Source organism: Glycine max, chromosome 6 (genome assembly GCF_000004515.6).
Source record: "Glycine max cultivar Williams 82 chromosome 6, Glycine_max_v4.0, whole genome shotgun sequence".
Classification (NCBI taxonomy): Eukaryota; Viridiplantae; Streptophyta; class Magnoliopsida; order Fabales; family Fabaceae; genus Glycine; species Glycine max.
Genome location: NC_038242.2, coordinates 17422840 through 17446478, shown reverse-complemented (window position 1 = coordinate 17446478; position 23639 = coordinate 17422840). Strand labels below are relative to the sequence as shown.

The 23639-nt window shown below is 29.8% G+C and overlaps 1 protein-coding gene and 1 pseudogene across 1 annotated transcript; one reads left to right on the top strand and one right to left on the bottom strand.

The window, feature by feature from the left end:
• Positions 1 to 15364: 15364 nt before the first annotated feature.
• On the bottom strand, positions 15365 to 17260 carry NAC5 (NAC domain protein NAC5). Its single transcript, NM_001248970.3, has 3 exons — positions 16953 to 17260; positions 16506 to 16783; positions 15365 to 16362 (listed from the first exon to the last, which is right to left on the bottom strand). Exons 1-3 carry the CDS (start codon positions 17143 to 17145, stop codon positions 15760 to 15762), a joined length of 1074 nt encoding a protein of 357 aa, NP_001235899.2. The 5' UTR covers positions 17146 to 17260; the 3' UTR covers positions 15365 to 15759.
• A 2248-nt stretch (positions 17261 to 19508) lies between these two features.
• LOC102667654 (zinc finger MYM-type protein 1-like) lies at positions 19509 to 22389 on the top strand (annotated as a pseudogene).
• Positions 22390 to 23639: the final 1250 nt, after the last annotated feature.

The following is a 23639-nucleotide window of genomic DNA, read 5'->3' as shown; positions in this document are numbered from 1 at the left end:
TAACTTATTTTTAGTAGGTCTAGAATAGACCTCAAATTTTAATACTTCTATTTAAATTTACTTTTATTGCAAATTAAAATAATAATTCATATATATTTTAATTTTGATAAGCAACAATATAAATTGATCATTCTTGGTATCATTTCCCTCAATACTAGGAGAGACAAAGTGGGTTAATACCTAAGATGCAAAAGTAGATAAGTTGTCTACTATAACAAAAATATCTAAAATGGAAGTCTCGCTTCCTTTTTTCTTTTTAACCTTCTCTGAGTGCTTTGGACAATTTCTCTTCAAAAAATTTCTCTTCAAATGCCTTGTTTTTTCACAATGAAAGCATGTTCTAAGCGAAATCTCATGTTGGTGTTAGTTTTTCTAACTTATTTGTCATCACCTTGTTTGTGGGGCCAAAATGTCTTTTGTGGGTGTCTCTAGAGATGACCATCCATGGTCCAAAGTTATCCAAGTTAAAATGATAGATTGTTGGCCCTTCATCATCGTTATGTTACCATTACTATCACCATCCTAATTGATGTCATAGGAGTTATGTATGAATTTGACACATTAGTCTCATAAAGCTAAACTGAACAAGGTGAACACCCTTGTATTCAACTTTGTAGACCTTCTTGTTGAGCTCAAATTGACAAATTAGGGTTTTGTGGAGGTCGACCTTGATGTGGATCGATGATTGTTGAACAAGCGGCCTAAAAAATATTAAGAAGGGGGGGTTGAATTAAGATTTCGTTGACTATTCCTAATTGAAAATTTCCCTTTCTTTATTATTCCCTAGATTCAATTACTTCTTTGTTAACAAGTTACTAAAATAATAAATGAAGCAAAATAACTTAAAGAAATATAAACACAACAAAAAGTAAAAGAGATTAAGGGAAGAGAGAATGCAAAACCGGATTTATATTGGTTCGGCCACAACTCATGCCTACGTCCAGTCCCCAAGCAACCCGCTTGAGATTTTCACTATCCTTGAAAAATCCTTTACAAGCAATGAACCACAAAGGAATCCCCTCCTTTGTGTTCAGTGATTACAACCAAGAAGTTATTCCCACTTCTTGTAATGAACCCCAAGGAACGTTGGTCCCTTGTGTCCAGTGATAACAACCAAGAAGTTGTATCCACTTCTTGCAATGAACCCAAAAGACGTTGGTCTTTTGTGTCCAGTGATCAACCAAGAAACAAATCTTGTTTCTTGCAATAAACCTAAGGAACGTTGGTCCCTTGTGTCCAGTGTTTGTAACCAAGAAGACCTTCTCTTGAAAACAATCACCAAGAGTAGGTCTCTTGAAAAGCTTTTTGTAAGAATGGAGGAGAGGAAGAAAATAGAATAGTACAAGTTTTTGCCCAATGAACTTTTCTTGACAAAGCAAGTGTTGAACAAAAACTTTTAGAAAGATGTTTAGAATGAATGAATGAAATCCAGTTCTTAAAATTCATGTCATGGTCACATATTTATAGTCATTTGATGGCTCTTGAATAAACCATGTTAAAAGTTGGGACTCTTGACAATTTCTTCAAAACTAATCACTTTAAAAGTTGTGACTCTTGACAATTTCTTCAAAACTAGTAACTTTAAAAGTTATGACTCTTGGCAAATTCTTCAAAAACCAGTCACTTTAAAAATTGTGACTCTTGGCAATTTATTTTTCAAAACCAGTCACCGGTAATCGATTACTATTATAATATAATCGATTACACATCAACAGTTGTGACTCTTCATGTTTAGATTTGAAAACCAATGTTTAGAAACACTAGTAATCGATTACAAATGTTGTGTAATCGATTACACAAGTTTGAAAATGTTTTATCACAAGTTGTGACTCTTGAAATTTGAAATTCAACATTCAAAAACATTGGTAATCAATTACATGCCCATGGTAATCGATTACTACTTTGTAAAATAGTTATAAAACTATTTTGGGCTTCTGGTAATCGATTACCAGGCAGTAATCGATTACCAGAGAGTAAAAACTCTGGTAAAAGATTTTTCTTTGAAAAATTCTTTTGGACAAATTGTGCTATTCAATCTTTTCTTTGAAAAATTATTTTTATACTTATCTTGATGCTTTTCTTGAGGTTCTTGCATATCTTGAGTCTTCTCTTGAATCTTCACTTGAATCTTCTTGATTTCTTTAATCTTGTTTGAAAAATCTTTGGCATCATCAAAATAATCTTGGAAGCTTTGCTTCTACAATCTCCCCCTTTTTTATGATAACAAACCTGAAATCAAGAGAATACATGCAAGATTTGTTCTATCGTTCACTCATCTCTCTCCCCTTTCTTTTTGAATTCATGCTTAAATTTAAATTATGTTCTTGATTTCTAAAATACCCATTTTTCTCTCCCCCTTTGGCAACATCAAAAAGACAAAGTGCGTGAAAAAATAAAATCATACATAAATAATTTTAAAACATACAAAACATATATCATATGCTGTCAAACATAGCAACAAGACAAAAACACAATGAACACCTATTTATCTAAGTCACTAGCACCTAAAAGACCAAGTTCTCTTCTAATGGCAAAGAATGTTTCCTTTTGGAAAGGTTTGGTGAAGATGTCAACAAGTTGATTTTTAGTATCTACAAATTGTAAAACACAGTCGCCTTTAAGAACATGATCCCTTAAAAAGTGATGTGTAATCTCTATATGCTTTGTTCTTGAATGTAGTACTGGGTTTTTGGATAGATTAATGGCACTGGTATTGTCACACTTAATGAGTATGTGATCAAGAATAATTCCATAATCAGACAATTGTTGCTTCATCCATAAGATTTATGCACAACAACTACCAGTAGAAATATATTATGTTTCGGCAGTGGATAAAGCAACACTATTTTGCTTCTTGTTGTGCCATGAGACAAGAGCAAACCCTATAAATTGGCAAGTTCCACTAGTGCTGTTTCTATTGGTTTTGGATCCGGCAAAATCCGAATCAAAATAACCTATTAAGTTGCATGTAAAATTTTTAGGATACCATATTCCTAGGTTAATAGTTCCTAAGAGATATCTGATAATCCTTTTTACTACACTTAAGTGTGATTGTTTGGGATTGGATTGGAATCTAGCACACATGCATACACTAAACATGATATCAGGTATACTGACAGATAAATAGAGAAGAGATCCAATCATATCTCGATATTGTTTCATGTCTATAGACTGACCAGATTCATCTTTATCTAAGTAACAGCCAGTGCTCATGGGTGTGACCTTGATGTGGACCGATGATAAGCTTCCTTTACTTGTGGTGTAAACCTCTACTTCTTCATCAAACTTATGCAAAGTAATATCATTAACCAAGGTCCTTTTGCGATAAATCTTATGTATTTACATAATCTTTTTCCTCAAATAAGTAGAAAGCTTCCAAGTTGAACTCATTAGTATATATCATGGTTATCTTTGGCTTCTCCTTAATAAATCTTTTAGTATGATATTAAAGATCTTCGTAGGCTATCAAACAACTTCTTTGATTGAGGCTGAGGATGTGTTGAGCATTAGTCTTAAGTTGTGACTTCATTGAGAGGGCTTCAAGGACAATGGTGTATTGAGAGGATTAACAATTTTTTACTTTCTTGGTCCTACATTGTAGTTGGTTGCATTCTTTGAGAGAAAGCACGCCATTTATTCTAATAAATTCCACTCTCTTCATTCTCTTTAATAAGTTAAGAAAATCAATTTTTATGTTCTCAAATGTAAGTAAAATCCAACTACTTTTGCATTATTTAACTGGATTATGTTTAAAATATCTTTCATTTAATAGGAAATTTGTGTTTAATATCAAGTTTCAAGGAAGAATAATTTAGAAAAAAATTTGTTTTTTAATCGGAAATGATACAATTTAATGAAATTAATTAATTTCTTTTAATAAGTGTGAAATCAATTTTTGAACTAAAGGAGTATATTTTTGTTTTTGGATAATTGTGTATTACAATGTAAAGTTTTTTTTTTAATTTATATTACTGTTATCCAATCACAAATCACTACGTAGAATAAATTTGTTAATTTTACTCACACCAAAATTATTTTTTAATTGAATAACAATGTAAAATAAAATATTTTACAATAATAATATATATCTAGTAAACTCGCATACATTAATTATCAACCCAACATGTTAATTATTATGTAATATTAACACGCATATACATTAAAAAAACATAAATAATTTCAATAGAGCAATATAAGTACACTAAAAGTAAAACTATAGTGAGTTAATTAACTAGAGAATGAAATGACCGTGGGTGATTTTTTTTGGAATGAGAAGGGGAGAGGAGTGGATAGTTGCTCTCACTCAATGAAACAACAATGTTTTGCTTAACTAATTGGTGGAATACTTGGTTTCATTATATGAAGCTAATACTTGTCTTTCTTTTTCCAATCATTGACCACAAACACGCATGACACGTCTTACATATTTCGTCTCTTGTTGTGACAAATCATGCATGATATATATTGTGTTTTGTAGTAAATTAAATATTTAAATTTAAATATGTTTTGCTTGTTATAAAGAGAAAATATGTCACAAGTACTAATAAAATAATGAAAAATTGTCATAGGATAAAAACTATCCGAAATCAATAATTTTTTTATTTTTATGAATAATTTTTAAATTTCTCTTAAATTGCTCAAAAACTAAAATATATTTCACTCTCAAAAGTCCAGGACAATAATTTTCTGGTTGACCTTTCACATACTCTGGCTTGGATTAATTGATCTTGATCATGTTATACGCAAAAAAGAAAAATCTTCAATGGTATCTAAATCCTTGTTGTTTGTTTGTCTTTTTTCGTTCTTTTTCAATATTTCATTTTCTACCTTTTAGGAATAGTTCTTGGATGTTATGTAACAGACCTATTTAGTGGTCTCGATCAACTTTCAAGGCTGTGAAACAAATCAAATTATTGACATTACTTAATTAATCATAGTGGGAATCAGTAATTCAGTATTGTCCTCGGCCAAGTGCCAAGACCGACGTACGTAGCATCTACCTAGGGTTTGAAAATTGTATATATATATTTCTCTCCACATTCATATACAAATTTCCAGTACGATTATTTTCTGTGTTTATCTACCATCATCACAATTTTATTATATTTCATATATTTTTTTTCTTTTTTTAGTTGTAAAATTTGTTATATAATTTATTATACAAATAATATTTTTCCACTTAATCTAGTACTTATTCTGTCACAAAATAGACGTCACATTAAAAAAAAAATCTCAAAAGTATCATGTTAATTTTTCAATATAATATTCTTTTTTCTACTAATGCTCCTAATAAGTGACATTTTAGTTTTTCAATGTAATACTAATAATAATGTTAGTTTTATAAAATTACTATCCTCTTCCATTTATTTGTTAACTTTTTTTAGCCTCTATAAAACAACATAGAGTGACATTTATTTTAAGACGGAGGAAGTATTATATTTAATTCATGGATTTTTTTACAGCACAATATATATATATATATATATATATATTCACGGTTTTTATTAAGAAAACATAATTAGATACATAATTAGGAAACAAAAGATTACATCCTTTGTCATTAATAGTTAGTAATAACTAACTAGGTCCACCATAGTGATAGATAATTAAATTTTCTAAATATGTTGACATGTGTTTAATTCCTAACTGTGCATACGTGGAAAATTTTGTTGGGATAAATAAAATATATTTTGATGATCTTTATCTCTCGATGATTGATCTTATAACTTTTGACTATGAGAATATTTTTGCTTTAAAAAAAAATAGTTATAGTGATCAAACCTCTTTTAGTCATTGTCAACATATATATATAAAAGACAATCATATTTGAGTCATGTAGAATTATCATGGACTCGAAATTCTCCCCTTCTTCCTTTACTTTTCTAGTATTATATAATTAAATCATGACCAAAATTCATAACAAATAAATATCTTTAAATATATAAATTATATTTAATTTTTAATTAATTAATTTAAATTATGATATAATGTTATTTTTAAAAATTGATAAATTTTCTTCTAAAAAAACTATTGATAAAATTGTATATTGAAAGAGATAGTCAACTAAGAAGATGGTGGTGTATTTAGATAAAGATAATATGAGTGCAAATTGTGGTGATTGAAGGAGATTTGCTTTTACAATTTGTAGAACAGTAGATGAAATACACATTTAACAAAGCAAAATAAGAGAATGTCTAATTAAGAGAGCAAAGATAATAAGAGTTTCACTTTTCAAAGTATATAATATAATTTATAATGTCAAGATAAATTACTATTTAATAAAATTGGTTCTTGTTTTTGTACACTTCTGTAGTTAGATATTTGGTTTCCCAATGATACTCCAAAATATTGTTACAAAATTTAATCTTTTGAGACAATTATAAAAATTATAATTATTTTGGGCTTAAGTGCTCTACAAGAATAAAACCTTTTTTTTTACAGAACCTAATGAAACTATAGTAATAAAGGTAAATTATGTTTTAGGTTTTCCTAATTACTAATTTGCTAAAGTGTTGAAATGCATATATATATATTTTTTTCATTTTAGGAACCTTCTAATTAAACAAATTTTAATCATGTATAAAATACTTAAAAAACTAAAACTAATACATTCCAAATTTAGAGGAATGAAAAAAATATATTTTTGAAATTAAAGGGACAAAAATAATACAAAAACTTAGAGACTAAACCAAACAAACATTAGTAATTTTATATTGACTTTAAACATAATTTATCCCAATAATAATTAGTTAAAAATTTGAACCTATAAAAATTAGGAAATTATAATTGGTCCTGACACCATTACTATTAATTCTTACGAGTAGTTTTAAATTTTATTTTATCTATAAAATCAAATTATGTTTCTGTTATTTATGAAAGGGGTAAAAAATATGGAAGGAGGGAAAAAACAATAAAATCATAATTTTATTATATAATAATACATCAAAATTATGTTTTCATTAAAAAGTTGAAATGTGAACTTTTGGGGGCCCACGTAGGCCCTTAAAAATTGTGAGCATGTTGAGTAGACAAGAAGGAGACAGCTGGCGCAGAGGTGGAGACACGTGGGATCGGCGGCGCGACAAAGAGTGAGTGAGTTGGTTGTGTTGGGGAGTCGATGACGCTAAGCAAAAGCAGAAGCGTGTGGGCCCTTTCATCATTCGTAGGTGTCAACCGTTAAATTAGGCCTAACTCTGATGTCACCTTCTCTTGTGGGACACACCATAGGACCCAAAAACAAACAGATAGAATCACAGATTACCTCAATATCCTTAAATTAAGTTTTCTTTTAAAGTCTGGTACCCTAGTATGAGAAAAAAAAATATATTTTATATTGTTATTTAATTACAAATATATTATGATTAGTCTCAAAGGAAAAACTAGCTAATTACTTTTACTTATGTACAATTTTTAATTATAATTGTAATGCTTTATATAATTTAGTTATATGTGATTGTACCGTTAAATTAATTGTGTTTCATTTTTTATATATAGAATTATTGTAAGATTTTATATAAGAAAAAGCTAAAATGCGTCCCGTGACCGTACGTGTATCCAATTTCTAATTTAAAGCAACATGAATTTAATTGACTAATCCTAATTCAGACAAGCTGGTAAAATGTATATATTGTAAAATATGACCATGAGAACGTCGTATAATAAACGGCCTGTTAGAGTTGGTCTAATGGTAAGAAATTTGAATAATTTATTTGATATTTTAAATTTCATTGTCACCATGTAAAAAAAAAAAGACATAGTTTAATGACCGCAAACTTTTGAATATAGTCACAATTTGACCCGAATTTTTGGGGGACAAAAATATTAAGTGAATGATTTGTATCATATTAATATACTTGCATGCATTTCCCTCTTTATATATACTTACATGCAAAGTTAGAAAATTTCACGGCAACCCGATATTATTTAAAGTCTTTTTTAATTAATTTGTATCATGTAAACCCTATAGTGTGCCACACATGCATTTACCTACCTAGAATGTCTCACATTTATTGATAACCTGAGACAAGTAATTATGATTTATATCTTTTAATTAAATAGTTTTAGGGAATCTGATTAATTATTATGTATGAAAGAGATTATTTCATATTAAAATCATATTAAAAAATGTCTGACATCTATTTGTGGCATCTTGATTTATCTACGACGGAATATTTTATTGCGGGAAAAAGCCCATAAAAATGTCAACTAAATCACACATAATGATCCTTGAATAGTGTAGCTATATCAAATGTTTGAGATAGCTAGGTTTGTATTCGGTGTATATTAAGAGTTCTATGATTTTTCTATTTCAACCTGTTATGAAATAGTACATATATATAGTCACGTAATCACAAAGACAAAATTACATCTTATTATAATTAATTTAAAAGTAAATAATTGTATATATGCATATATATAGAGAGAGAGAGAGAGGGAGAGAGAGAAATAGTGATGGTTTTAAATATAGTTTTACTCATCCATTATTTTGTGTTATTTTTCTTAAAAAACCTGGACTAAGAGTGTTAGACTCTCCTCGTGCTTTCTTGTAGTTCCTCCATTAATTTAAAAGAATATAATTTATTCACCATTTTTTAAATACATCATGGAGTCATATATTGAAGAGAAACTAACCAACATGGTTCAGAAAATTTATCAATAATGAGTCAGTGGGAATAGTAGTCCACAAAAAGTTGACAGATCCAAATACCCTCGTTGATATCGAACAACTTTTGGTTGAAAGTTGTGATCTTTTTGTACTAAAAAGTCAGCTAAAATAATTTCCGAAGTGTATCTTTCAAATTCTTTATTGAGAAAAAGAAAAGACATATCATGGCTGCCAGTACTCAATTTATTTGAAATATGCTTTATATAATTATGGTCATAACTTTTGTTGTTAATGAGCTAGAACAGTGTTTCACCACAGCATTCCACAGTTAAGTCTTTTTTGGATCTTTGTTTTTGTGCGCGTATTGGAGCTTGTTACATCACACCAGTGCCCAGACTTGTAGTGAGGAGCATGTATATACTTTCGGAGACTCTAAGTCTATGTTTATAAAGATGAAAGTCTTGAATTAAAGGAGAATAAAAATGTGGGTCTCAAGAAATTTTACTATTCAATTCACTCTTTTCTTTACCTTATTTTGCCTTTACCAAACGGATCGTAACATTCATATTATAATTTGACATACTAATAGTATATATAAAATGTGTGTACCTGACTAAAATGGTTAAAGAAGTATTTATAGATGGTGTGTAAAAAAGGTTTAGTGATTTTTCATTATGAGTTTATTTGCCACATCCTTTCAAGGCGTCTAAATGTTTTTCAAACGTGATGCCTGAATATTGACATCGAAGACCGCATGATTGATGATGATTGCAGTGGTGGATCTTGCTAAAAAAAAATTGGAGGGACTAAATGATTAAACAAATATGTAAATTATTTACATTTTTATTTATAAAAGAAAATTAATACTTAGTTACTAAAAGAGAATAAATTATTTTGGAGAGACCATGGTTGCTCATCGCTCCCAAGAAGCTCCGCCACTATAGTGATTAGTGATGAAGTAACGGTTATCCTTCAGAAAGAGATACGTGCTTATATTGGCGAGAGAGAAGACAAGTTGATAGATTGATCAAAGTTCCAGTTGAGTGTTCAATCTTGTTATTCTTCTATTATAAATAAAGAAATTTATTAAAAAGAGAGTATAATTATATATAGAATATAAAGGATAAATACTTCTATGCATGAAGATTTAACTTCCACACAAATAAGTCAAAGTTAAGTACAATGCCAATTTATTCCAAAAGATATACATACCAAATATGCAAAAGTAACCTAAGATTTTATTTTTTTTCTGAATAACTGTAACCCAAGTTGAAAACCATCTAATTGTGAAGAAAAATATCAAGACTGCAATATAATTTTAATGAAATTCATAAAATGAAACTTATCAACAACTTTTTTTTTTTATCAAAACACGGCCTATTTGTGATGTAATAAAATAGACCATACCATTAAGTTATTAATCACAAAGTTTACCATAACTTTGCTTTTAATTTGTTCCCTTCATCACCACCCCCATGACCCATTTAGTGATCTTACAATTTATGTTCACAATTTGTTCATTATTCTTTTATACATATTGGAGTCTTTACATTGAAGAGAAACCCACACGGTTTAGAAAGCATGTCAATAAGTAAGTGGGAATAGTGTACTCCGCAAAAGTTGATCGATGTATATTGTTGAATGCCCTCGTTATTAATTTCTAAACCATTGGTATTGAACAACTTTTGGATGAAAGTTGTGATCTTTTGTGCTAAATCATTTAGAACACAATAATTAACAAAATCATTGAGAAAAAGAAAGGACATATGATGGCTGTCATCATCACTCAATTCATTTGAAGTATGCTTATCTATATAATTTGTGGTCATAATTTTTGTTCCAAAAGAACTAGAATAGTTTTTCTCTCCTGTATTTAAAATTAAGAGCATGTTTAGATTAAAGTTAAAAAAAAACTTAAAAGTACTTTTAATTCCAAACAACATTTTTTTTCGGTCAGTTTCTTTAGATATGTTTGAGGTACCGCTTGAAAACTCTTGAACATACTTTTGGAGCAAAGATAGGTTCTGTTTGGATAGAAATTTGTAAACGTACATTTGCAGAAGTATCATTATCTTTGTTTCTACTTTCAACTTACTTTTATCTGTTGATTTACATAAAACTATGCGCAACACATTTCCAACTTAAATCTAAACACACACATTGACATATGCTTTTCCCAACATACTTTCAACATTCATTCAAAGATTTCCAACGTTAACTCAAACAAACACTTTATTTGTGCATTAAATTTATAATTTTACACTGTAACTGGTAACCGTACTTTTAAAGTTTGATCCAAGCATAGCGTATGTCTTCTTTTGACCTATGTTTTTGTGTGTATGAGAGCTTGACTGAGATTATTTTTTTTATCAATAAATTAAATGTTAACTCTTTAGTTGTTAATTTTTATGAATGGAATTAGTGGAAAGATATGAACCCACAACATCTTTCATCTTCTTTTACTATTACATCAACGTTATAACTTCGTATCATTGATATTGTTAAAGGAATGTGTCAAGATGTTTGGTGGTTTTTTTCATAATGAGCATGCCACATCCTTTCAAAATGTGTCAATGGATGTCTTTCACACGTGAGATCTATGTGGGTATGAGTTACTTGAAGACTACATGATTTGTTGGTGATCGGTGGCGAAGTAGCAATTGTTCTTGAGAAAAAGCCAAGTGCTCGGATAGACAATTATGGGTCAAAGTTTGAACAAAGTATTCAACCTTGTTATTCTTCTAAAATATTTCTAAAAATAATTTTTTATATTAAAAATAGAGTATAATAACAGAGTATAAAGGATAAATACTTTACGTAATGGAATCTATCCAGATTTAACTTTTCCAAAATAAGTTAAAATTAAATAATTGTTCAATTTATTTCAAAAGTAGGGATGTTCATCGATTCAGAACAATTTATCCGACGAATTTGATAATCCAAATAGAATAAATTAATAAATTGGTTCAATTTTTTTTCTTGTTAAAATTGAATTCAAACTAAACCAAACCAATCGAAATCCTATTTTGATTTGTTGTGATATCGATTCATACTTTCCAAATCTTAATTAATCCAAACCAAACAAATTATATCAATTATTATTATTTTTTAATGCTTAATTTATCTATTATTGTGTTCTTTTGAATCTTTTCATTATATTTTATGGGATAATTTAATTTAATTTCTTTTAATTATTATATATAGATGAGATTTTATGATTATTAATCATGTGTTATTTTTTTTTAATAATTTATGCTATTATTTAGTTTTTAATTATAAGTCCATAAAATTTAACATGTTATTTATATTATATTATGAAATCATTATTTGTCAAAATTGATACAAAATCATGTTATTTTATTTATTTTTTAAATTATTATTTAAAAAATAATAATAATTGGATAACCGATGATCTACTCTAAACCAATCTGCTCAATACTGGTTAGCTTGATTTGAGTCAGACAAAAAAAATTATAAATTCAAACTAAATTAAACCAATTAAAATCAATTATTTTAGATTTTATTTTCTCTGAACTAAACCAATCCGTAAACACTACCATCCAAAAGGCATACAAAACAAATATGAAAATTGAAACCCAACATGAAAGTTAACTATCTAAATGGGAAGGAAAACACCAAGACTGCGATATAACTTTAATGAAATTCATAAAATGAGACCTATTATTAACAACTTACCGAAACACAAACTATTTGTGATGTAATCAACTTGATCATACAATTAATTTATTAACCACAAAATTTACCATAACTTTTGTTTCCATTCCCCTTCACCACCCTCTCGTGACGCATGTAGTGATCTTCGTATATATGTTCATAATATAAGTTTGAATTAAGCTTAAATATACTTCTTTTTTTGGGGGGAAAACTTAAAATATTTTGTCTTTTTATAATATTTTTATGATATATATATAATTTTATTTTTAGTCTTTATAAAATTATTTTCTAAAAATAATCCTTGCAGAATTTGTTTCTTTCTTTTTTTTTTGTTCTTGTCATTTTACTTTAGTCCTTGTAAAATAGTCATTTTTTCCGTTTTGCCCTTATAACATGTGAATAATTTGTTTAGTCCCTACCATGCATTTTTGTCCGGACTAACTCAAAATAAATAAAATATTAAAGGAACTAAAAATTTAGATATATTACAAGGTTTAAAACAAAATAATAAATTAAGGCGAAAATGTAAAAATAATTTTTACAAGGACAATTTAAAACATAGTTTTATAATAACTAAAACAAAAAATAGGAAATATAGGGACCAAAAGTATATATAACCTTTGAATTATGAAGAATTTCATTCGGCTTTGTATTTTGATTCTTTCAAATCAAACTAAAAAGGGACAATTGTGTGTGTGTAAACTATATAGATTATTGAAAAACTTTTTTTTAAATAAAACTTTTTATCAAATTTCAATTGATATTCCAAACATAACAATAATTTTTAAACAAATGTTCCTCAAAAATAATGAAAACGGACATAAGTAATCTGTCCGAAACACCCTCTTAGGATAAATATGCGAATGAAAGAAACAAAGATATTACCACTGGGGTTTATATATATTCTATACATTTCATTGCCATCAAACTGATGAAAATGAGTTGAGCATCAACACTTTGTAAAAGGCATATTGGCAGTGATTTCACATAGTTAACGATCAAGCCGTGTAGAACTCAAATTGATTTAGTACTTTTGAAGATCGAGGGTTTATCATGTGCCATAAATAAAAGTACCACATGGTACAAAGTAGACACGTATATTATATTTTTGGACAAAATAAGAAGAAAAAAAAAGGGCATTGATGTTCTCATGTCATGGCATTGCAGCTTCAAAACGCAATTCAAGCATCATGAAACGGGAAATGAATGATTGTACTTTGCGAATGGATGAATGAAACGTTAAAATCAATAATCAATAGTCACATATACAGACAAATCCCCTTGAGTGTTTCTTTATTTAGTAATAAAACATTAGAACCAACAAAACAAAATTATTATTTTTTAGATGTTTTCATTATTTAATTGTTTCTCATGCATAAGTATATCTCACGAAAGATTCAGTGAACAACTGACATGTAATTTTTTTATCATTAGCTGACATGTAATTTAGCTCAATGGGATGAAATTATATTAAAAATCGAAAACATCCTTGTACCAAAAAAAATATCACAGGTAACCGACCGAGTAAAGGGAAATAACTGAGACCATATTCTGTTTCTTTATTTATCTCTGTCGATGATGGCTTACAACTGGCCCTACATTGATTTCGTTGTATGTCACATTCATTATGTCTGTGTACTTACACAAATTCTCTTGAGTTCTTGATTTCAAAAGCAAAACTGATACATTTATTCTGAAAAACTTTTTTCTTCGTGCTAAAAATTAATAATGAGAAGCAACTAGGTCACCAAATACATCTATCAACTGATAAATTGTTATTTCAGTTTAATGAATAATCTCAAATTTAAATCTTGAAAATATAAATACATTAAATGTTCATAATTTTATTTTATTGTCTATAATAATTTTATCTTTGAATAAAATTGTTCAATGTAAAGAATACATATATAGTATCACACTTAAAAATGTAGTTAAAAAGAAAAAAAAACTCACTGCAAGATGTTTAATTAGATTTTTTAATAAAAATTAATTATCAATAGAATTGATAGAGACTTCGGATCAATAACATAATAATAATAAAAAATATTATATAAAAAAACTACCGTCCAGTGAATATATTCCACATGCATTAATTTAAAAATACATCAAATATTTTCAAATATATAATTAAGAAAAAATTAATTGAGAAATTAATGTGTTTGCTAGGAGGAGTGAAATACATAGGAACCAAGAGGAAGGGCGAAGAAATGGGGTTTAGGTAAGAAAGTTCCCAGGTACCCAAAAATAGGGTGGAGATTTTAAAAAAATGTGACACCTGTGTTTTTATTTTCACTCTCACGACTGTAAAATACAATAAAATATTATAGATGTTGAATTCTTTTTCTTTTTCACTTTATCAAAAGTAACCCATAATGAATTTTTATGTGCATTTAATCAATAATCGTTTAGTTGCACTGTTTTCTCTGTTGATAGTATAAGTGATTATATGGAGCATGTGGGGGTTATGGGTAAAAAAATAATGATTATATATATATATATATATATATATATATAGTATAAAGTCATATTTTTTTTAATAATCTCACTTTTATCTTTTCTTTATTCTAAACCAAACAATCTTGTTATTTTATTTTTTACCTTATTTTTTTTATTTCTCTTAAATCAAACAATCGATCAGGATTTTCTACTCTACTTTTATCTATTTTTCTTCTCTTCTTTACTTGAATATTTTGCTATTTTTCTATTTCCTTTCTCTCTGCCAAATACTGTGTATGAGTCAAATAGAGAATGTCCTCAAATTGATTAGGTAAAAAAATGTTTGAATCTCTGCGTTTGACTTAAACATTCTGTCTTGTCATCCACACTCGCGCACAAGAACAGAAGGAGAAAGGGGAGAGAGAGGAAAACTCTTCAGGGTCCTGATTTTCTACAAGGAGCATCACAGAAGGTAAATGCAGATAAGTTTGTTAATACTAATAATTTGTCCATGTCAAAGGAAGCGCGTGCACGAGTTTCCAAGAGAGAGAATCAAGAAATTTTTCATTTTTTTAATGGCTGTAATACTTGATTCAGTCCCCACAATCAAGAATTAAATTTGCAATTCAAATATTGCGAGAATAAATGTCATTCTCTAAAGATTTGCCGATAGATTCCAGATAAATAAGTAAAAATGACTACCATGTCTCATTCTAGTATTAATAATTTTAATAAAAGCTGATACATGGTAATCATGTTCATATCATACAAACCAAACCATAACAATAACAAGCCTAGAGTATCAAAGGACCAAAACAGCATAACTTAACACTTAACAGTACAAAATACATGCTTCACTATTATTCAGCAAATCTTTTAGTTAAAATCTATACAGACAAACAAACAAACAACAATAACAACAAGAAGGACAACATAAAAATCAAAACCAGACAGTAAATATGGTAAATTATGAGGCTATACTTTTTCAGCTGAAAAAGTTGGCCTTTTTTTTTTTTTTTCCAATGGCAATTCTTTATTTGAGATCAGTAGTTCCACAAGGTAGCAAGGTCCATTGGTGCAACTGCAGCTGCTGAAGCAATTGGGTTGTTTTGATTCTCAAAGTGCCTTTTACCCAATGAAGAGATTTCAGCCTTCACATCAGTAGAAAGACTTGTTTTCTGTGAGACACTGACCATTTCCCTCTCTGGCTCAAAACCATTGTTGCTCATGTTCGATCCATTTCCTTGGTTTTCAAGAAAGGCTCTAAGGTAATGGTTTGAAGAACTAGGTAATGGCAAAGTTGGTGGAGCCTGAAGTTGAACCCCCTGAGTATTGTAAAATGAATGGTTTGAAGAAACTCCATAAAGGGTGTTGCTGTTGATGCTGATATTGATGTTGTTCAAGGAATCAAAGATTCCTCTAGGAACATCAATTGGATTGGAGAAGCAGGGCACGTAAGCAGAATCAGTCACACTCAGTGCTTTGGTGTTGTTGCCAATGGAAGGTGAGGAATCAGTGAGAGGTGGCAAAGCAGAAGAAGAATAAACCATTTCGTTTCCATAAGAGTCCAACATCATCATCCCAGAAATATGAGTCCTTTTCACACCTGAACTCTTCTGAAAAACCCTGCAAATCACCCACTCATTCTGCAACACAATAATAAACACAGCACTGAAAATCAAACAAAGCAAACAAAGTACTAATACTAATAAGAGAATAAAAAGTGGAACATAGGAAGCAACATGATCAAGCCAAAATCAAAGTTGTTATTAGTTATTATTATTATTACCTTTGCAGTTTTGGGGAGGTTGTGAACAGAGAATTTACCATCAAGCCTATACTCATGCATGACCCAATCAGTTTTCTCTCCCTTGGGAGCCCTTCCTTTGTAGAAAACCAAAGTTTTCTTCATACCCACAAGAGATTTCCCTCTGAAAATCTCTTTGTCTTTCCCTGTAGCCTTCCAGTATCCTGATTCAGTGGCTCTATTAGTCCTCAAACCAGTTGGGTATTTTCTGTCCCTCACACAGAAAAAGTACCACTCTTTCTCTCCCATTTTGGCCTTCCCTGTAACCCAAAAAATAAAAAACATGCACACAACATAATGTTATAATAAACTTACACAATTAATATATTTGAGTCTGTATGGTCTCGTTGTAAGACAAAAATATATTTAGAAGCCAAATAAACCAAAACCAAAGTGGGGCTGAATTTTTTAATTTTGTTTTGAACTTACATGGCAAATCCCAAGGCTCAGACCTGTTCAAGTCCACCTCTCCAATGGCTCTAGCTGAGAAGTTGGTGTCAGTGACCTTTCTGTAAAGGTAATGACTAATAAGCTCTTCATCTGTTGGGTGAAACCTAAACCCAGGAGGCAAATCCATCTGATCCTTTTCCTTATTACACAAAAGAACCGAAACGTTTTCCATTCTCACTTACTCTAAAACCAATTACTACCCTTTTGCTTCCCTAGCCAAGAATTTCAATTTCAATATAAGAACATACACCAAGGTTTTAAATTGCGGTTGCGATTTCAATTTTCACATGAAAAAAAAAAAAAACAAAACTTGGTTGGAGAGGGAATGTTTTTTTGGTTTGGTTTAGAAAGAACTGGATTCAGAAGAATCTATATAGACAGTAATAAGCCAGAGTGGTTTTTTTTTATTTCACTGAAAAGGAAACCACAGAAAAGTCCACAGAAAGTGAGAGAGAGAAAAAGGGTGAAAATCATGGGAAGACATGGAACTGAAAATTGTGGTGGTGGTGGTGGTAACTGAGGGTGAGGGTAAAAAGGAAGCCCCTAAATACAGGTGAGTTGGAGAGAAAGAGAAACGTGGAAAGTAAGGCAACCTATTTTAGTTTGTTTAATAGCACACACCTGTAAACATTTATGCAATCATAATTTTATCATCCTAATTCTGTTATTATGACGCAACACACTGTGCCCAAGTACCATGCATGTAATTATGATATTCTCAAGTGCTTCTTAAATTCACTGTTTTGTGTAAGATTAATTAATGCTAAAAATAACCCACTTGAGAGTTTTTAAGTATTCAACACCAATCATCAAACAAGACATCGATGTTCATTAGTTCTTCTCAACTTAACAAACAATTTAATAATATATATATATATATATATATATATATATATTAAATTATCTCAATGTGAAAGAAAGAGAAAATTAGGATCAGGTGGTGGTGTTGATGCAAAGAATTTATGTTGATCATACAAAACCCAGCATCTTGCTTTCGAGAATCCGTTACACCACTTTATTATAATTAAATTACAAATTGGCCTTCAGGGTTCATTGGAGGAAAACGACAAAGAAAAGATATGAGAATAATAAGTGGCTTTTTTGTTAAAGTTTCCGAAACTGACATGGCAAAAGATATTTCAAACCATTAAAGTTGAAAACAGAAAATGGATACTTGCAGGACCGAGCAAATTAATTAATTCTTTTTCTTTCTTTTTTCTGCACTTAGTGCTGGGTGATGAAGAGCAAATAAGCGAAGATAAATGAAGCACGTAGCTCTTGAAAAATATAGACACTTGGACAATATCTGCGATAACTTGAAGTTATTATTATTTTTTCTTTTTACATCAACTTGAAGTGAAATTTTGAGTGGCAAATCCAACATCGACACATATATCACCGTTAACCCATAATTTAATCCGGTATTTCAGCATTTAAAGAAAGCATTTTTTAATATATTATTTTGGCTTTTTTATGGCTTTGCGAGCTGATTAACTTTACTTTTAATTTATTCTTAACTCTTATTGTTTTAACTTTTTTTTAGCCTAACTTTGAGTATTTGTAATGCATAATTGTTTATTAAGTTGCTTAAGAGCATTTTTTTTGGTAAGTTTTATACTTCACTTCATACTTTAGATGTCAAAAATTTTATTAAAAATAAAATAATGTAATCATTAAAATAAACAATGTAATATTAAATGAGACGGTAAATGGAAAAAATTTATTTTACTTATAGAGGATAAAAATAAGAAAGAAATATAGCATCCAAAGAAATACTACCATAAACTAATGATTTTTTTTTTGTTTTACTAAACTATAAACTAATAAAATAAACATATTTACTAAATACCTCTATCTAAAATGACATTCTATCTAGCATAAAAATTAAAGTATTCTTATCTAAAGATAAAAATATTTTTTATAATTTAAAATTTAAAGTAAATATATTTTTTTCTAAAGATAAAAATTATTTCCTATCTATTTATTCTTATCTTTAAGAAATTATGTTTAACCAAGTCTTTAGTTCTTTTATCTGTTGAAGGTATTTTGCACGTTATTAAGATTTTGTTATTATGGTTGTTTCTAATTTGCTGCGGCATGTTTAAGTTTGAATGAAGTTCTTGAACTTTATTTTTTTTAATTGGGTCCCTAATTTTTTTTAATTGGATCATCGAATTGAATTAAGTTCTAAATTGGTTTTTTTTTTTTTTAAACGGATTAGTGCTTTTGGAGTATATTGTAAGTACAACCTAGTCAATTGTAAGAGATTTTTTAACATCTGCGATTTAATTCAATCCCAATATTCTTTCAAAAGCCTCTGACAGTTGTTTGGCTCCGCAGAAGTAAAGGATCAGAGGAAGAAAATTGAAGGAGGTAAACCTAACATCCCTGACCTTAATCTTGTTTCTAATAATTGTCTTCTAAATAAAAATATACTATTGACTATTGAGACCATATGATGAAAGAGGAGCAGAAGAAGATAGAATGAAGCTCTCAAAGGAAGAGCAAACTTTTCTAGAAGGATTGATGTTAAACATGGCACAAAATGTTGATCCACAGCCAAAAAAAGTTGTTGAGCAAGGTCAGGTGGACCAGATTGCTCAAGATAAAGAAATCAACATCCTGAATCTGCATGTGACCTCAAATATCAGGTTCCATGTCCTTATGGAGATGGAAATCTCCGTGAAAGTTACTCCTATCCTAACTCCTCAAGTAGCAGCTTCTGATGCCACCTTTGGCACAAAAAGTATCAATAGGTTCTTAGCTTCACCTCAACTTCTTGGAGATCTACCCCAAATAGAACCTATCCAAGCTCCCCCACCTGATATTTCTCCAGTTTTTGAGTCACCTTGCCCTATATTAGAAGAACTTGAACCTACCCAAGAAGATCAATCACATCATCCTAAAATTCCTGAGCTTTCAATGGTAACCAGTGAGGAAAATCCTGATAACTCCCTTGCTAAATTATTTTCAGAGATTTATTCCTTGAAATATCTAAGAAACAAGACCAGACATGATCAGAAAAAGGAGTTAAGAAACTCTACTACTTTGCATGCATCTATCCAACAAACAGCAGAAAAACATGATCAATTTCTTCATTGGTTCAACTACAAAATGCTTCCTTCTCTTGCTCCATAAGCTTCATTTTCCTTCACTTCTTACAAAATGTCCAACCACTGCTGTCCCCATCTGGTTCAGTCTCCTCGGTGTAGTGCCTGCAATATCTCTTCCATCCCGCCATGCTTTTTTGCTGATGACAAAAGGGGGAGAAGAAGTGATAGAATTAGGACTTAGGATGTGTTTGTTATGTGTTTAGGAGTTAGATAAAAGCATGTAGATGATTGTCTTTTTGAAGTTTAGTATAATGATGGTCTTTCTTGAGTAGTAGGAAATTTGTTTTAACTGTATCATGGAATGCTATCATTGTTGTAAACTTGTTTACGTCTATAAAAATCCATGGTTATCATTTTAGGATTCCTACTTTTGCTGCTTGATGAGTAATCATGTTCACCTAAGGGGAAGGGAAAATATATTCATGGGAAGTCTTAAACTGATATATTCATAAGGATAACTTCCACCTATTGAGGGTAAGTTAAATTTTATTTCCTTTATCTCTATTCCTAAGTCAGGAACTTGTTTATGCGAGTGTTTGTCATCATAAAAAAAAGGGAAGAATGTTGAGGCAAAATCCCTACAAAGTGCAATCATCTTGGGCCAAGTCATTTGTTTTCTCTGTTGATTACTCTAACACTTTTGATCACTTTGTCCCACTATACTTCAAAAATGGTGAAACCTTGGCACATGATTACACGGAAATGTTAGTAAGAGTGTAAGACTGAATGAAAAAGGTGTGTTGCCTCTGTTCCACGATGATCGCAGATAGGGGCGGACGCATGTTGAGGCAGACCAGAATTTTTGAAATTATAATTTTAACTTAAAACTTTTTAAATTAGTTTATTAAATTAAAGATATTTAGTAAAATTAACTATTATGCTAATTGATAAATAAAAAAATAACCTAAAGAACATGTAATTATAACAAAAATCATTAGTTTTAATTTTTAAGATAATTTTGTATACTTATTATTTTTGTTTAAATATTAAATATTTACTAATGTTAAATAATATAATGTTAAAAATAATGTTTTTTTTTATAATTACACGTTTTTAGTTTGTTTTTTTTTTACAAAGGCTACATGTTTGTAGTTATAAATCAACACTAAGTTATGATATTAAAATAATAAACATATAGTATTAAAATAAAATTTTAATGAAATAAATATATAACCGAGAGATAGCTAATGTAATAGGTTGTACTTCGGGACAAACAAGTATCTCAATTTGCTAAATTGATTGAAGAGGATCAGATAGAGACTGGTAGTGGATTAAATCAAGAATCATCTATTACTAAAGCGGGTGACACTCGTTGGGGTTCCCACTTTAGGACTTTCACTAGTTTGATGACTATATATGGTGCCATTATTGAGGTACTTGAAGAAGTCGGGAAAGATACATCATTTGAAAAATATGGTGAAACTATGCTTTTGCTAGATGTGCTTCAGTCCTTTGATTTTATTTTCATGTTATACCTGATGGTTGAGATTTTAGGATTTACAAATGATTTAAGTGTAATGCTACAAAAGCGTGATCAAGATCTTTTGAATGTTTTATCACTTGTCAAAGCCACCAAGGAAGAATTACAAGAAATGAGAAATGATGGATGGGAAGAACTTATATCTAAGGTTATGGAAATTTGCAATAAGCATGATATTGATGTGCCTGATTTGGATGCACTATATGTGCAAGGGAAGAAACCTAGATGACATGCTACCACTTTTAGTGTTTCTGATTTGCATCATTATAAGCATGATTATTTATTTAGTGTTTTAGATTTGTAGTTGCATGAGCTCAATGATAGGTTTGATGAAGATAATATTGAACTTTTACAATGTGTTTCATGTTTGAGTCCCTCATCATCATTTGAAGCTTTTGATGTGAAAAAATTGTTGAGGATGGTTGAACTTTATCCAAATGATTTTGTAGATGTGTGGGAAGTGGTGGTGCGACATCAGCTTCAGAATTATGTTAGAAATGTTCGATGTGATCCAAAATTTGTAAAGTTAAAAGGACTTTCAGAGCTTTGTGCAAAACTTGTGAAAACAAAAAAGTGCAACACATTTGATATAGTTTATAGGCTTCTGAAGTTGGCTTTAGTCTTGCCGGTAGCAACTGCAAGTGTGAAACGTGTTTTTTCAACTATGAAGTTTGTGAAGAGTCAGCTATGTAACAAAATGGATGATCAATGGTTAAATGATCGTCTTGTAACTTTTATAGAAAGAGATGTTCTTGGAACAATCAACAATGATGTTATTTTAGCTCATTTTCAAAAAATGGATAGTAGACAATTTTTATTGTAAATACATTTCCTTAAACAACATTATTTCTTATTTTCAATATATTTTAATCTATAATTTCTTTTATATTTTAGCCACACTGATATTTATTGTCTGGATCCGTCCCTGATCGCAAATATTTACTGTACTATGGTGTGCATAGAGAGAGTTTGCTGTCACTCCCGGGTGCAACTTTGAGAAATTAACCAAGAGAAGATGAACTACAATAACAGACTACAAGAATAATTCCATTTATGTGTTCGCAGTTCATTACATTCACCATTTCTATTCAACATGAATATTTAAATTGTGATTGAAGTTTTCTTGCATGTCGTTGGTTTAATTTGTTCCTCATATTGATGTTGATAAGCCTTTTGTCATATGTATTTTCATGATATCCCTAGGTGCATAAATGATAGTTTCAATAGAACTTGTTAATCTTTCAATTCTTGTTTTTTCTTCCTTTGTCCAGATTTTATTTATCTGCATAATCTATGGAGAAACTTTCATATTTACCGAACTTGAGCTTTATACGTGGGCTGTCTGATATATGAAAATCATGAATACTTTATTATGGACTTTTACGGCCTTGGGGGTTGTTGCATTTTATTTTTACTCTGCACTTTGGATTAACATACTTAAACTTTAACAACAAGGTTGTATGGTGGTGGATGGACAGTGATCCATGTCTCAAATGAAATTTTGTAAAACATGTTGAAATTAATACGGGAGATCACACCATATTTCTTAAGCAGATTGATAGTAGATGAAGTCAGAAATGGAGTATTTTGGGACTAAATTCATGGTTAAGATCATATTTATGTTACAAGTTTAAAGGAGATAATTAGGAACCTCCAAGCAATATTTCATTTAACACTTCGATGACATTGACAGCAGACTTTTGATGGTGCATAACCAATAGTTTTAAGAATAATACAAATCATTTTCCTTTTGTTTCTTTTGGAGTGATTCATAACAACACATTAGTAAATAACGTGTTCAGGCTAAGAATGTTTCTTTTGCTTCTTGTCCTGCCATTGCTTGATATCAGCACTTTCTTTTTTTTTTTTTTTATCAACAAATGTTAGCTCATATCCTTGCATTCACCCTAGTCTTGAATCCTGGACATTCTATTAATGTAAGAGGTCAGCCTGCCATTCCAGCAGAAACATTTTTCTATCTGTTAACAATTTTCTTGCTGATGCTAAATTTTATCTTTTAAGAAACAACTGAACTCTTAAGAAAGAATAGTGATAGATTTGGTGAACACACAA